We start from the raw sequence: 15,674 nt of genomic DNA, 5'->3' as shown, positions 1-15,674 counted from the left end.
TGTTGGTCTTTATGTTTGATCTAATAAATCTGATTGTTACAAATATGGTCAGTCTTATGTTTTACMAAAGCCAACACATACACTAATCTCACCAATGGAATGACAATGCTTCAATCTCTGAGTCCTTAGTGGACACCCTCAAAACGATGGGGGGGACAGAAACAGGTCACATCTGTCCTTACCTGCAGCTCCAGGTCGAATTTTCCCCTATGTACAGATCTAGGATTAGATTGACCTCCCCCAACCCTACTCCTTACATTTCTCCTGTTCTCATCTGTCACCAATAAAAATATTTAAAAAACATGAACAGCCACCTAAGCTTATTTTTTTAGATAGGCCTACTACTTACATTTCACAATAATTATCCTCATCAAATGTCTTCGCCAAGCGAAGTTTTTGGGACATCCAACTATTTATATAAAATCCTGTACTGCCAAGTAACTTCATACCATAGGGCCTATCTATCTACAGCCTTTGTATAAGCCATGACAGACAAGACACTTTTTCATTTTCTTTYCAAGACAACTAATGAGTAGTCTGTATTGTGTGGAGTTTGTGGGTCGACTCGCTAATCAACATAAAGTCGCCACAGGTGCAACGRCGGCTATATTAGATTTGTGCATTTCCAAATTACTACCCACGGACGGCCGCTCGCGCTCACCGAGCCAAGTATGTTTACACAGATAGGCCTAATATTTCCGAGTCGCTCATTTGACTAGCTACCCCGTACATGTTTCCTCATATTGTAACAGTATTCAAATACTGACTTACCCAAAGCCGAGAGCAAAGGAGCTGAGTTGAAGTAGTATCACCTAAAGATCAAGAGTTTGGTTGGAGGAGCGCGCTCTATGACCTTGCTCCACTGGATCTGTCTGCGCTCGCCCTTCACCGGCAATATCACGCTTTAACCACGACTATATGAGAGACATGGTAACTACTTCAACTGTAGTTTTTCATTTCATATTTTTTATAAAGTTGGACTCGGGGTTAAAACTTTCAGAAGTGAAAACGGCAGGCTTGTATTCTTCTGGGCACCTCTACTGCTTTCGGGGCAAAAGGCCCATCGGACGTCACTTCTCCTTACAACTGTCAAATAAGGATGTAGCCTAATATTTCCTCTTGTCGGGTCGGATTACATACTGTCAAGTTATCCACATTCACCTATTTTACCAGTAAGTAGGTCTGTTTTCTTGGGGGTTTTATGGAAACTGAATATTGGTGTATTTTGCCTTGCCTGATTTGTGAGATATGAACTTGAATGTGTTTCTCCCTCAGGTGATGTAACATGATATCAGTCCTTTCTGTATGTATTTCTCTAAATTGATAGACTAGTTCATACTGAATGTCAGCTAGTAGCCTATATTAGTGKAGTGGTAGATGGCGGAACTAAAGTYGTCCTTCTCTTTTGCATACAATAAATGTGTTGCTATGACTACTTTATTTGACCCATAAATGTGAGAGAGGGGCATGCTTTACATGAAACCACCTAAAAACATGTTTACCTTRCATGCATTTTAAGAAAAATCAAGGAAACTGCAGCAAGGTCTGACAGTTAGATTGGTGAGCCATATTACAATACCTATTGGCACAGCTCAGTATTARACTAAAGGAACCTCCTTATAGTCCAAGAACCTTACATGTTCTGTTTAAAGGGTGACTTGGCTCTGGAAGCCAAAACAGCCAAGTACTCCATCTAAACGTGAATCGATTCTAAATTGCGCTACAGGTCTAGAAACAAAGTCCTCTACTTTCGTATCACATCCAAATTATTTCATAAATACACACTTACTGTACACTGTTTTAACAGTTGCAGCTGACCGTTATTTTCAGTGACAACACATTTTGTGTCTTACGTTTACACACAGGTGTTCGGAGACACAGATAGCTAATTAGCACAGGTATGCCACTGTTTTCCGTAAACAAGCGCTGTAACATGGAGATCTGGCCATGTGGGAACCCTAACCCTATAAAGTTGTATCAATTGAACCTTGATCTTAACAAAAATCCCCCCCTACAGAAGCCTCCTTCGTCCAATGATTCCTATGTGTAATGTAATGGGACTGGGAATCATGATCAAGGGCTACTATTGACATAGAATTCTGAGGGGTGGCTTCCTAGACACAGATTAACCAAGCTATTAAAAATCTGCCTAGTCAGACCATTACCAATGTTCCTCCAGCTGGCTGGTAATGATCTGACTAGGCAGATTTCAATGTTCCTCCAGCTGGCTGAAATCTGCCTAGTCAGAACATTATTAATGTTCCTCCAGCTGGCTGAAATCTGCCTAGTCAGAACATTATTAATGTTCCTCCAGCTGGCTGAAATCTGCCTAGTCAGAACATTATTAATATTTCTCCAGCTGGCTGATTAGGAAGGTAAGAGTAACACAGAAAATTTGACAAACCTTTACTTGGCGATACTTCCTCAATTCCCGACTTGGAAGGCGACACGTTTCAGCTTGGAAGACCGTCTAGTTGCAGGGGGTTTGTTTGAATTTAGAAAATGCTCCGTTAAATTAAAGAAACGTTTTGCCCCATGAAGCACTTTAACATTTGAGGAACTGTTGCCTCTATAATGTGCATTTTAATGTGAATATGGATGTGTAGTTTAATGTGTATCCTGTATATTGTGGCGCTAAACAGGGCTCATCTGGAAAAGAGACCTTGGTCTCAGCTTTGACTCCCTGTCAACATAAAGATTAAATAGAAATGATGCACCCCATTTCTACATGGCTCCCTCAATAAAACATTTTTTTTTCTTCTGAGTGTTCAGATATCATCTTTCTCCTGACGTTTGCACACATTCCGTTCCTTCCCACAATCTAAACGTGTTGGATTAGTGGAGGTATAGATGCGGCAAAGAGGTCAATCAAACTCGACCAAAACAATGTAAATGCCATGGAAACACGAAAGTTCTCAAATCTCTTCTTTGCCCCCCTCAACACTATGTTGAGGTTAAAATCGGGGCATAATGCTTGTATGGATGTCAACCSCAACATATGTTCATGGCATCTTAACCATACAACTGCGTTAGTTAAAAACGACAGACTACCACCAACCGATTTCCTGTATGCTAGCTATGCTAACCAGATTATACGAACGGGTGTTAGCATTTAGCAGTCACTTCTTCTAAACCTGAAAAGGTACAACTTCCAAATGTTTAATCCAAATCTGACTTTAGTAATCACATTGTGGGTCTGTTACAATACATCAATCATGACAGATTTGACAAATGTCCATTTTGTTAGATCAGATTTGTTGAATGTGCKCCAGTCTGGTCAATGGAACRGTCTGCATTCCATTGACCCCCGTTACTGGGCCTAGTGGGAGTTTATGGCCTGGTGGGAGTTTCCACCACATTTCTTATACCAGTCATTTCCTTTTCAAATCAGTGAAGGGAAGTGAACAAGTGCACACTTTCGGAGGAAGGAGAGATAATTGGGACGTACCCAGTGTGTGTTCAACACGTTGTTCTGTAGGTAATTGATGACTGATCAGCTGCTGCTCCCCCCCTCTTGTGTAACACAGCCTCCTATCTACAGATAGAATAGGAGATGTTTTCTTCATTATCATAGCATTTCTATGTTGACGTTACCTTACTTCCCTGGGGTGTATTCACTAGGAACCAAACGAGCCAAAACGGGGAGGGACTAAACTGAAATTGTCCAATAACAAATGCATCGTTTTCATTGCAAAACRTGTGCACTAATGAATACGCCCCTGGTTAAGAGGTGCCATGTCACAGGTGCATCATCACCTCAATGTTGTGTCCTCCTCAGGTTCCCAGCGGTCTCATGTCCGTGGCAGTTGACCTCCTACATTCCTGTTGATTCCCGAGAGCTGCTCTGAACTCCCACTGCTGCCCACCGGTCCCAGCCATGGACCCCTACCAGGAGCCTCGACTCGGTTTCCAGCCCCCGCTTGACGAGGGCGCCCCAGACCTGGAATGTGCCATCTGCTTCAGCCAGTTCAACAATGTCTTCCGCACTCCCAAGATGCTCCAGTGCAATCACACCTTTTGCCTGGAGTGCCTGGCCCGTATGAATGTCAAGTCAGCCAAGCCGGACTCCATCCAGTGCCCATTGTGCCGGGGCCACACACCGCTACCCGACCTGGGGTTGCCCAAGCTGACCACGGACCGAGCCGTGCTCTCTTACCTCCCCGGGGCCATGCAGCGCGTCTACAGCATCCGCTTCAACCGCAACAAGGGCAAGCTGCAGGTGAAGAGGACCACCGATGCACCCCCCCCMCTGAACTCGCTGCGTTCTATTAGTCACTCTCTGGATGTGGGGCTGCCTAGCCCCACAGGAGGCAGCGGGGACGTAGAGGGGGGGCAGASGCGAAGGCTCGGGGCACTGCTGAGACTGTGTCGTAGACCAGGATGCAGAGCCTCCCTCCTGTTATCAGTGGTGATGATGATGGTGGTGCTTACCTGCGTCATCATCTTCCTCCTCGCATATAAACAGCTATAACACCTCGGAGAGAGGGCCTGATGGACCTCGGAGAGAGACGTTACCCGGCTTCTACTATCTACTGGAGCAGTTTTCAGTACCTTTTTTTTTTAAACATATWTTTTTWAAAGTGTATCTATTTCTTAGCAGTTGTGTATCTGTATGCTGAATTTGTGTACAACTATGACGCATGTCGTACACGAGAACCACATTTCCCTCTGTGGTTTTCTGTTTATAGACAGACGGTCATGTGATATATGTCATAATATAATAGTCCTGCTGTCCTYCAGGTTTCCATCCACAGTAAACACACTCCACGTACTTCAATGCAAATCAATAGTGACTGGCTATACAAATGCACAGTTACCTTTTTTRAGTAAGACACTGCGGTATCACTGTGAGAAACAGTTAGGGCTAGGAGATTGGAGATAATCTTGAGGTCACAGTTGTGGGGGGTGGGGATATCAACGTAGCAAGGGGTTGAAGATTGAAATGTGGAATTAGTATGTTTGCTTATACCAATTACACTTTCTTTTTTTTATATATATATTTTTTAAAGGGAAAAAAGCCGTTTTTGTTGCATGGATATTATCCAGCTGATAGAGACATAGAATCAAACAGTCAGAATAACAAATACAATTGTCACATTTTCTCCAGTTTACGCTTTCACACATATCAGGGTTTTAAGATTGTCTTGTTTTATAATATTTAAAAATAAACCATATTTTACATACTTTGGCTGTACATTTGTCAAATGTTGCTCTGGCAAATTATTTGCATTTCCTAAACTTGAAATAAAGTCGACATGGATTTGGTGCCCATTGTGTTTGTCTATCAGAGTACATATGTGAAGTTTCATTGAAGTTGATGTTAGATTGGCTTAGATGTGTCAGGGAGATTTGGTTGTATAATATATTTGTATTCAAAGTGAATATTCAGTTATATTACACTGTGATAACAAATGAAGTAGCACTTCTAATAAGGGATGCTAATTTACTGAGGTTCAGATTTGTCTTTCTCTGTGGTCTCCACCAGATGGCGTCACAGCATTGAACAGAGGACTGATGCGCTTCACTCTAGCGATGCATGTCGCGCATGTGTCATGGAAAAGTACAGAGCTTTGTTTTGAAGTTGTGCTCATYTGGCTACTGACTGACCAGTTCACCGGCTGACAAAGGGTCAAGTAAGGTCAATGAAAATAATGACGTAATGACGTATCAGGCTGCTGCCTGATAGTAAGATTTGTAATGGGAACCTAAAAGATTGAGAAATATCTGGGGGAGGGAGGGGTCAGAGGAAGCATGACAAAGCAGGAAGTGTAAACCAGTGGATTTGGGTTTTTGTAATACAGGAAGTTGGCCCTTGCATGGGAATATCCAGTTATCAATCGACCCAAGTAAAAAAAAAAGTACTTGAGACTCCCTTCTATTATTCAATGAATAGAAAAAGAGCAGTCTGCACTGTCTTTGCAGTGAAATAAAGGAAAATGTATTCCATCTGACAGATGTTCCTCCTTTTATTCCATCTGACAGATGTTCCTCCTTTTATTCCATCTGACAGATGTTCCTCCTTTTATTCCATCTGACCGTTAGATGTTCCTAATTTATTTCACTGCAGATACTGAGTGTTGACCTTGCTATTGTTTCTATTTATAACAGCATACCTTTTTGCTCTACGCACCACAAACCTAAGAGTCTATAATTAGACCTGTGGACGGTTTTCCCCCCATTTCCTCTAATAATCTTCAATGACAATTCTTTCTTCCTCCAGTGACCTCTGAAATGTGGTACAACCAGAAAAAATTCGACAAAATAACATTGGTTCCTTTGAAATGAATGAGACCAGTCAAGTTACTCTCTTTTGTCATCATAGCATATACAACATGTTTTACATGGCACCTGCAGTAACAGAGTAATATATTGGATTCCGGTTCAAGTTCTAGGTGGATGCCAGTCAAGAATGTAGCCAGCAGAGGTGCGATGCATACAATATAATGTTCCCATGAGATCTGCGTTTTAGAGATGTTAACAACGAGGAAATTGGAAAAAGAGTCCTGCACACAGTAGTCCTGCCAGTGGTACATTTACATTTATATTTTAGTAATTTAGCAGACGTTCTTATCCACAGTGACTTACAGGAGCAATTAGGGTTAAGTACTTTGCTCAAGGGCACATCGACATATCTTTCACCTAGTCATCTCAGGGATTCGAACCAGCGACCGTTACTGGCCCAAAGATATTCTCTTTGCTTTTGTACATTGATTTATTTTGACATGATCAGTAAAAAAAAAAAAAAAATGTGTATGACATATTGCCTTATAAACCATTGTCATCACATGCAATAATCACATGCACTAATCACATGCACTTTTAGATCACACAAGGAAGTTCAGGATTTTTAACTACTGATGAGTAAAGTTAGCTGTGGTTTGTAGTGACTGATTAAAGATAACACCATGGATTCCAGGTCATTCTGACACAGACTGGTAGTTTCAGGGTGAGGAAATGGGTAATAATACCAAGGAAATGAATGGATTTAGTGATGGATGTCGTGAGCTGTACAGTTGTGTCGTCATTTCAGCTTCTGATAGGATGGGGAGGATCTAGGGGTTTCCTTTGTGTGTGAGTGCATGGGGTGGGGTTTGTGGGTGTTTCACAGGACAGGACGGGGTACTCCCTTCGCATGTGTGTGTGTGTGTGTGGGGGGGGGGGGGTGGGGGGGGGGGGGTTGTGGGTGTTTGTGTCGTGGGGCGTGCTTTGAGCGGTGAGCTGAGCCACCATGGGAATTTGGCAAAAAATGTGAGATTTGAAAGTACCAATGAGGATCTTCTCTTTTGCACTTCAATAAGAGGCTTTGTATGGTTTCAACAAATGACAAAAAAAGCAAAACAGTGGGCCTTGAAACAGTGGTTCTTGGTGTGGGTGATGGGTACTGAGTGGCGCTCCATGTCCTGTCTTCTCTGGCAAAAACACTGTACCCGAAAGAGGTCACTGCACTCACAAAACCTCCGGATAATTCTCTTCCTCCAACGTTCTAAACCCCAATCACAAACAAGACTCATCAGCACGCCCACGCAGTTTTTGTGTGTGTGTATACATGTGTGTGTGTGTGTGTGTACACCTACTGTGTGTGTGTGTGTGCCGGGACTCAGTGCTGCCACACTAAGGGGGACAATGGTGAGCATGAAAACATAGCTTGAATAAACAAAAGGGGCTCTGTTTTGAAATCTAAACCGCTGAAAGTAAAGATAATGAGCAGACAAACAGTCTCCAGTCCGCTCTCTCTCTCTGGGACAAGGGACAGGCAGTCAGCACCTGCTTTAGTTGGTTAGCTATATTAACGCTTACATTGGATTAAAATCAAAGCCACATAAAAACGGAGACATATCACATGCTCACTGAGGGGTTTATTACACATTTGAATTTCAGAACGTGACACTGTCTGTCTGTCCACCTGTCTGTCCACTTGTCTGTATCTGTCTGTCCACCTGTCTGTCCGCCTGTCTATCTACCTGTCTGTCCACCTGTCTGTCTGTCCACTTGTCTGTCCACCTGTCTGTATCTGTCTGTCTGTCCACCTGTCTGTATCTGTCCGTCTGTCTGTCCACCTGTCTGTCCACTTGTCTGTATCTGTCTGTCCACCTGTCTGTCCGCCTGTCTATCTACCTGTCTGTCCACCTGTCTGTCTGTCCACTTGTCTGTCCACCTGTCTGTATCTGTCTGTCTGTCCACCTGTCTGTATCTGTCTGTCCGTCTGTCTGTCCACCTGTCTGTCCACTTGTCTGTATCGGTCTGTCTGTCCACCTGTCTGTCCACCTGTCTATCCACCTGTCTGTCTGTCCACCTGTCTGTGTCTTGTCTGTCCGCCTGTCTGTCCAACTGTCTGTATCTGTGTGTCTGTCCACTTGTCTGTCCGCCTGTCTGTGTCTATCTGCCTGCCTGTCTGTATCTGTCTGTCTGTCTGTGTATGGTCACGTGAGCATGCAGCAGTGTGATCAGTTTGATGTATTTATTAAACTATTAGTATAATGTGGAACTACACGAGTCGATGTTGTCACCCATTGTGTTTGTGAAAGGTGGTGCAGTTTTCATTCAGCAGTAATAACTAGCCATTACCAGCTCCATGGATACACACATAATGTGTTTGTGAAAGGTGGTGCAGTTTTCAATTAGTATTAATAACTAGCCATTACCAGCTCCATGGATACACACATAATGTGTTTAAATGCCAGTTCCGTTACCAAGGTGGGGCCGATGCATACACACACGCCCACCCAACACGCTTACACTATGATATAGCACGGAGACAGAGTACCACTCACATTTATCTGTCAGTCATACAGGGAGGGACACACCAACATTGAAAAAGAAAAAGACTGTTCTGTTACATTTGTTTGTCTTTGCTGTTGCATGGAAATGAAAGTCTTAGCTGATTTTGTTAAGTCAACATACCTGACTGATGAGAAAGCGTTCTGTATCCCCTGGCTAGACCTGGCTAAACCTGGCTAAACCTGGCTAGACCTGGCTAGATTCACCACACAGTTCCACCAAAGTGTGTCACACTCAACTGTAGATGGGAATAACATGGAATTGTATCATACACAGCATCAAACATTCCCTATCCCACAGATACGCACGCTCCACCCAAAATGAATACACACGCACACACGCACAGACACACACACACGCACACAGAGAGAGAGAGAGAGTACAGGCATGTACAGGCATGCAAACAAATCCACAGTCCAAGGACATCCCTCTCAGACTCCTCAACCTCTAGCCCATACCCCCTAAGCAGTTAATCAGAAAGGATGGGGATAGGTTTAGACAATATGGTAGTTGTTTACACCTGTCTAACCTAGTTTCCGTGCTAATTGTGTATGTGCACATAAAGGCCTGGAACCAACCATACAAATCTGTCCTGTGTGGGAGTGAACTAGTTGGGAGTGAAAGTACTTGTCATTATTTGATCTTAGTGAATCACATGACTGTGAGGCATGGCTCGGAAGCAGAGACATATGGTGTACTTGGAGACTGTGTTCAGAGGGAGCCATCCCCGAGACAGAAACACAATCATCACACACACACACACACAACACACCACACCAGACAGACAGAAGACATGACCAGACAACCAGACAGCAGAACAGACAGACAGACAGACAGACAGACAGACAGACAGACAGACAGACAGACAGACAGACAGACAGACAGACAGACAGACAGACAGACAGACAGTGTTTCCCTTTTCATAATGATCCATTTGGAAATGATTATGTAGGCAATGAGTAGCGCATGATGGGATGTTGTTTTTAAAACTGTCAGGGACCAATGGTTTGGTCACTGGAAAAGAAGAGGCTTGGATGAGAGAGGAGGGGAAGAACAAGAAGAGGGGGAGGAGTGAGAGCAGGGGTGGGAGAACGAGCGAGCCTCACTGGACACAGGTGCAGCCTGTGAGTGTGTTACCGTTTCGGACGAGCGCATTTGTGTTTGCCATCCTTATTCACACTCTGCGGGGGTCGAGACTTTTGCCCTCTTCGGTTGTCACCACGGTAAGACGAACACCACGGTCACCACGGTAAGACGAACACCAACAGCCCTTCTCATCCTTCCCTCCTCTCTTGATACATGCAATCTATCTCTCACTCTCTTTTTTTACTCCTTCAATCGCGTTCCCTCTTTCTCGTATTTTGTCCCTATTTTGTATCCCTTTCTGCATTGTGGTAAATATCTCTCCCATCAAGCTTAAGATTTAACAATGAAATATTTATATCTCTATTTTTGTCTCTTCGACATGTCTCACTCTATTTTTTCCCCCTCTCTCTCTTCCTCCACTTGATGACTAATATTTGCATACTTAGACGGTTCTGTATCATTTGTAAAACATTAAACCTCTAAAGTTTGCATTCCTTTCTGGGGAGCACACAGAAGACACACAGACATTATCCCACCCATCCATCGACACATGCAATTCTTCATGTATTTTGTGTTTCAAACTTGACATTACACCCAGATTAAAGCATGGGACATTTCAGCAGACATTTCACTTCCTCTTTGTCCAATGCAAAGTTATTACTCCATAAATAGCACTATGCAAAAGGCTTATGGCCTCGTTTTCTACATGGGATAATGTTACTTGTTCATCTGACCAAACTTCAATTGCAAAGGGAGAATGTTTTCAATAAAGTATTGGAGTTATTTTGGGGTCATGAGGTGGTTGTGTTCAGCCGTGTCAACATTATCTTTATTCATTACCAAGTGACAGGTAGTTCATTATCTGTACCAAGTGACAGGTAGTTCATTATCTGTACCAAGTGACAGGTAGTTCATTATCTGTACCAAGTGACAGGTAGTTCATTATCTGCACCAAGTGACAGGTAGTTCATTATCTGCACCAAGTGACAGGTAGTTCATTATCTGCACCAAGTGACAGGTAGTTCACCGATTTAAGAACTTGACTTTGATGCAGGGTTGTTGTGGGGTCAAAGTGTGGTGTGTGCGAGATGAAGAATCTGTAAACACTTGTCTTACCTGAGGAGTCTGAGTAGACACACAAACCATCCTCTATAAATACACAGTCGCCCTCATGTGCCAAAACAAAATCTTAAATGATTAATGACCTAATTACTCCTGTTTTTGTTTTAACCAAAATCATCCAAACCTCAGGAGTCACGCAAATCCTGCGTCCTCACTTGCTAAAGAGATTCATAGACACACAACTAATATCTAATATACACTAATAGGTGTATATTTTAAGTTCAAAATATTGCACTGAATGAGACATAATAGCCACAAGTGCACCGTTTATCTGTCATTGAGCAGACACTATGAACTAATGAACTAACACAGTGTGAAGCATATTCACCTTCAGACAAACGTTGCTTCTTACACGTTGATTGTCCTTTGTTTGAACATAGCGGCTTACTGGATCCCCAGGAAGAGTAGTTGCTGCCTTGGCAGGAACTAATGGGGATCCTTAATAATTACAAATACCACACCATGCTGTGTCCGCACTCCTGTCCCTCTGTCCTATGCATCTCTGTCTTGTTGTTGGACAGATGGGAGATAAGGAGGACAGCTCAGGGAGCTTCTCAGAGGAGGCCAAGACAGAGGAGCAGAAGGCCAAGCTCATCCACCCAAGGCCGTCGCTGATATCCCCTGAACTGAAAGCCATGATCCGCATCAGGACCAAGTACCAGGCTCTGAAGAGACGTCGGCTAGACTCAGCCACTGGGCTCTTTGCCTCAGGTAGACCCTCCACGGGCCCCGACCCCAGCTTACCCACCGCCTCAGGTAGGCCTTCCATGGGCCCCGGCCTACCCACCGCCCCAGAGATCTTCACCTCCAATGTYAAGCAGGCCACCCACAGGAGGAGGAGGAGGAAGGGGTCTCGTGTGCTCTTCCCTAACAACTGTTGCAAGGTCGTCCCCAGTGACAAGGACCGGAGCCGGGCCAAACCTTTCTTTGTCCTCTTCGGTATCATCGTATCCCTTCAGGTCAACTCTAAACTTGTCTCTTTACTGTGCTTAGAAGATTTCCCACTCCTTTTTTCCACTCTAACTCAGTCCCTAGTTACCCAACTACAGACATCATTATCCCTTAGGGTTAATGTACAGGCTCAGCYACATGATTGGCCTAGTACTGTATATCCCACGGTTGCCATCATAGCAATAGGATACATTGCTTCTTTTTTTTYWTTTTYTTTTTACCACTAATGRTGTTGAATTATACTCAAAACAGCTGAAGGGCTTTGAAAATGCCGATTATGATTCAGTTTCATTGTGGATGAGGATACAGTGGAGTTCTTTTCTAGTTATGTGATTTGTAAAACGTGTTCCACTGCTCATCTGTCCTCCTACTAATGGCATTGAACAGAATAAACAGCATGGAATGTTATTCCAGTCAATAACACTTAATTAAAATGACTTCCCTTCCTGTCCTCTTGCAGGTTTACAATGCCATCGAGAACCTGGATGACCATGTGGCACCGTATGACCTGGAAGGCCTGGACAAGACGCTGCGCAGGGAAGTGTTTGGCCAGCGAGGGGCGATAGAAGAGCTGATGGAGCACCTCCAGGGCTACCTGTCCACCTACGCTCACTCCCAGCCCTTGGCCTTGGCCCTGCACGGCCCCAGCGGCGTGGGCAAGAGCCACCTGGGCCGCCTGCTGGTCCGCCACTTCCGCTCGGTGCTGGGAGAAGACCTGGTGGTGCAGTACTTCACCCTACACCACTGCCCCGTACAGGGTGATGTGGGCCAGTGCGCCCGAGAGTTGTCCCTCTGGGTGGAGGAGGTAGTGGAGCATGCCGAGGCTCAGGAGAAGATCCCTGTCTTTGTGCTAGACGAGGTGGAGTTGATGCCGGCTCCTTTGCTGGACGTGCTGCAAGGCCTGCTTCAGCCTAACCAGACCAACGAGCATCTGAACGTCATCTATGTCCTCCTCAGTAGTCTGGGACAGGAGGAGATCACCAGACACATACTGCAGAATGTCTCCTGCACTGCGAAGTCAGCCGGAGCTCTTCTGCGGCATACCCTGGCAGAGCATCACCCTCTGTGGGCAGAGGTGGGGCTGGATATTGTGTCCCTGACGCTTCTTGAAAAAAGCCATGTGATGGAGTGTTTGCTGGAGGAAATGACACAGGAGGGGTTTTACCCTGACCACGGTCACATCGAGCAGCTGGCAGGGGAACTGTCCTATTTCACCACCATGGGTCACCAGTACTCACAAAATGGCTGCAAACAAGTGGTGGCTAGAGTCAACCTTTTGTGAGAACATCCACAGAGTGACAATAAACATGGTGTCTGATAGACAGTTGTCCAAAACCAATTAAATCTAATTTGTACAACTTCATTCTTACTTACTTACCTGCTACTCTGTGAAAGAGTGTCACAATTTTCTCTGTTTGCCCACTTTACCCAAGGATCTGTTTGTGGTTGGATGGCATAACTACCATTTTGTTTTAGCTGGCATCCCGTGGTTGTCACRTTGGAGTTTCAGCATGCTAGTCTAGCATAGAAGCTTTGGGTTGATGCACGTGCACAAGTGACAGATTTGGTCTCCAATTCACCTCAGCATTTGCTCTGGTCCCTCTGAATGATGTTCCAATCAACTCTGGGTACAGCTGCTCTTATGCTGTGTAGCTAAAAGAAAAGATCAGGGTGGGGAAGAGTATTCCTCGTCTGTTCAAGATTTTAAAAAACAACAACCCTCGTTTGATTACTGAATGGCCTTGAGACAAATGCCAGCGAGCCAGACTGAGGCAGTCAGGCAAAGAGAAGAGCCTAATGACGTTGAACTCCATGAACTTGTTTGTGCTCATTAAGACGAGGCRTCGCAACATTGTTCCAAAACTTGAGGAGCAACTATCTTTTTGTTTTTACTTTTCAAAACCACATGCGCGTCTAGGCATGTCCTTCTATCCACCATATCCAACAATACCCAGATAGATAGATATTGTTTTCTACTATTGAGCTCTCATGAATTCCTACCATCTTGAACGATCTTGGGTTCAAAGCATTCAAACCATATGACATTGTATGCCCTATTCCGTGTGCACTCTTCTTGAAAATAAACCAAAGGTTAATTGTAGTTGAATATTGATGGTTTGCACTGTGTCTCCTTTTAGAGTTAGTGAACTATGAGAACAGGGTCTTACTAATGGGATTATGTATATCTTTAAAGCACTTTTTGGGTCTCAGAATGACCTCAACAAAACAAAGGGGAACTGCTTGAACTTCAGAGGTGCTCCCCTGGTGTTCATCTCTTCAAACATGTAGTGATAACAAGGACACAGACAGAAACAAATAAAACGTTCAAAAGAAAGAAATTAGACAGACAGACAGTGGAGGTGGATTGGTTTACCAGACAGACAGACAGACAGACAGACAGACAGACAGACAGACAGACAGACAGACAGACAGACAGACAGACAGACAGACAGACAGACAGACAGACAGGACAGACAGACAGACAGACAGACAGACAGACAGACAGACAGACAGACAGACAGACAGACAGACAGACAGACAGACAGACAGACAGACAGACAGACAGACAGACAGTGGAGATGGCTTACCTTAGCTTGACACGGACAGACGAGACGAGACGAGATGGCTTACCTTAGCTTGACACGGACGTACGGACAGACGAGATGGCTTACCTTAGCTTGACACGGACGTACGGACAGACGAGACGAGACGAGACGAGATGGCTTACCTTATCAACGGTCATCGAAATTGTTAAAAGATTTTAAAAACAATTCTAGTTGGACAATGGATGAAGATACTCCAAACATTTAGAATTGTTTTAATCCATCAGATATTGACTGAATTACATAAAACATTTAACTGGCACGGACAAATAMTAAATTGAGTTCAGGGATTTTGGTGGGAATTCAAGTATTTCATTTATTGTCAAATTTCACTTTTTTTCTTAGAATGCACTAGTATATACGTTCTTATTGTAGCAGGTATTATTTTTGTGTTAAAACAAAGACAATTACATGTGTCTCATTTGAATAAATACTCCAGTYATTTTTGCATATATTAATAAATTAGCATAACAGGGTGGAGCAGGCCTGCAACCACCAAAACACTTGCTTTTTCTACCCTACATGCACCCACCTGCCCTGTCTAGACTGCCTAATTAATTACTGTGTGTCAATAGCAGGATACCCTCGGAATAAAATCAACAGCTTGGCTCTAGATTACACCTCTAAACATACTTTACATTGTTTGCCAGATCAGACATAATATCACTATAATCAGTGTTCATTTTTTGGGAAGTTGCTTTCATTTGACCGCGTCTAATTTGTAAACTATTCAACTGTATTAAATGATAACTTGTTTTTCAATTCCACCAAAAAATATACACCCATCAAAATAAAGTTATCCTTGTCTTTTTTGTGATGTAAGTGTCCAGACGATGCGTTAATTCACGAAGCTTCAGCGTTCTTATAGATTCAATGGAAAGACAATATAATTCACAGAGCCCATTTCAGCCATTACCTGGTTGTGTTTGACAGGTCATTACAAACATTGCCGCGGTGGTAACTGTTAAACGGGGGGGGGGGGGGGGGGGGGGGGGGGGTGGGGGGGGGGGGGGGGGGGGGGGGGGGGGGAACGACAGGCACACGCAAGAGTATGAAAAAGTCACAGGAGTAAAATGAATGCAACCAATCCATCGAGATTTGCGTGACAAGGAATTTGCACCCCTCAACACATGA

At 43.9% G+C, this 15,674-nt stretch overlaps 2 protein-coding genes across 4 annotated transcripts; both read left to right on the top strand.

Annotated features, from left to right (window-relative positions):
• Window positions 1-629: 629 nt before the first annotated feature.
• Window positions 630-5,271, top strand: LOC111974741 (RING finger protein 223). Of its 3 annotated transcripts, XM_024002708.1 has the most exons (3): window positions 630-930; window positions 1,016-1,172; window positions 3,779-5,271. In XM_024002708.1, exon 3 carries the CDS (start codon window positions 3,878-3,880, stop codon window positions 4,469-4,471), a length of 594 nt encoding a protein of 197 aa, XP_023858476.1. In that variant the 5' UTR covers window positions 630-930; window positions 1,016-1,172; window positions 3,779-3,877; the 3' UTR covers window positions 4,472-5,271. The 3 variants fall into 3 exon arrangements, with proteins under 3 accessions (XP_023858476.1, XP_023858478.1, XP_023858475.1); XM_024002710.1 differs by lacking the exon at window positions 1,016-1,172; XM_024002707.1 differs by having other exon boundaries at window positions 630-1,172.
• A 4,605-nt stretch (window positions 5,272-9,876) lies between these two features.
• On the top strand, window positions 9,877-14,050 carry tor4ab (torsin family 4, member Ab). Its single transcript, XM_024001247.1, has 3 exons — window positions 9,877-10,027; window positions 11,508-11,945; window positions 12,398-14,050. The coding sequence occupies exons 2-3, from the start codon at window positions 11,508-11,510 to the stop codon at window positions 13,217-13,219; spliced, it is 1,260 nt and encodes a 419-aa protein (XP_023857015.1). The 5' UTR covers window positions 9,877-10,027; the 3' UTR covers window positions 13,220-14,050.
• Window positions 14,051-15,674: the final 1,624 nt, after the last annotated feature.

Source organism: Salvelinus sp. IW2-2015, linkage group LG15, assembly GCF_002910315.2.
Source record: "Salvelinus sp. IW2-2015 linkage group LG15, ASM291031v2, whole genome shotgun sequence".
NCBI classification, from domain to species: Eukaryota; Metazoa; Chordata; class Actinopteri; order Salmoniformes; family Salmonidae; genus Salvelinus; species Salvelinus sp. IW2-2015.
This window is presented reverse-complemented; position numbering and strand designations above follow the sequence as displayed.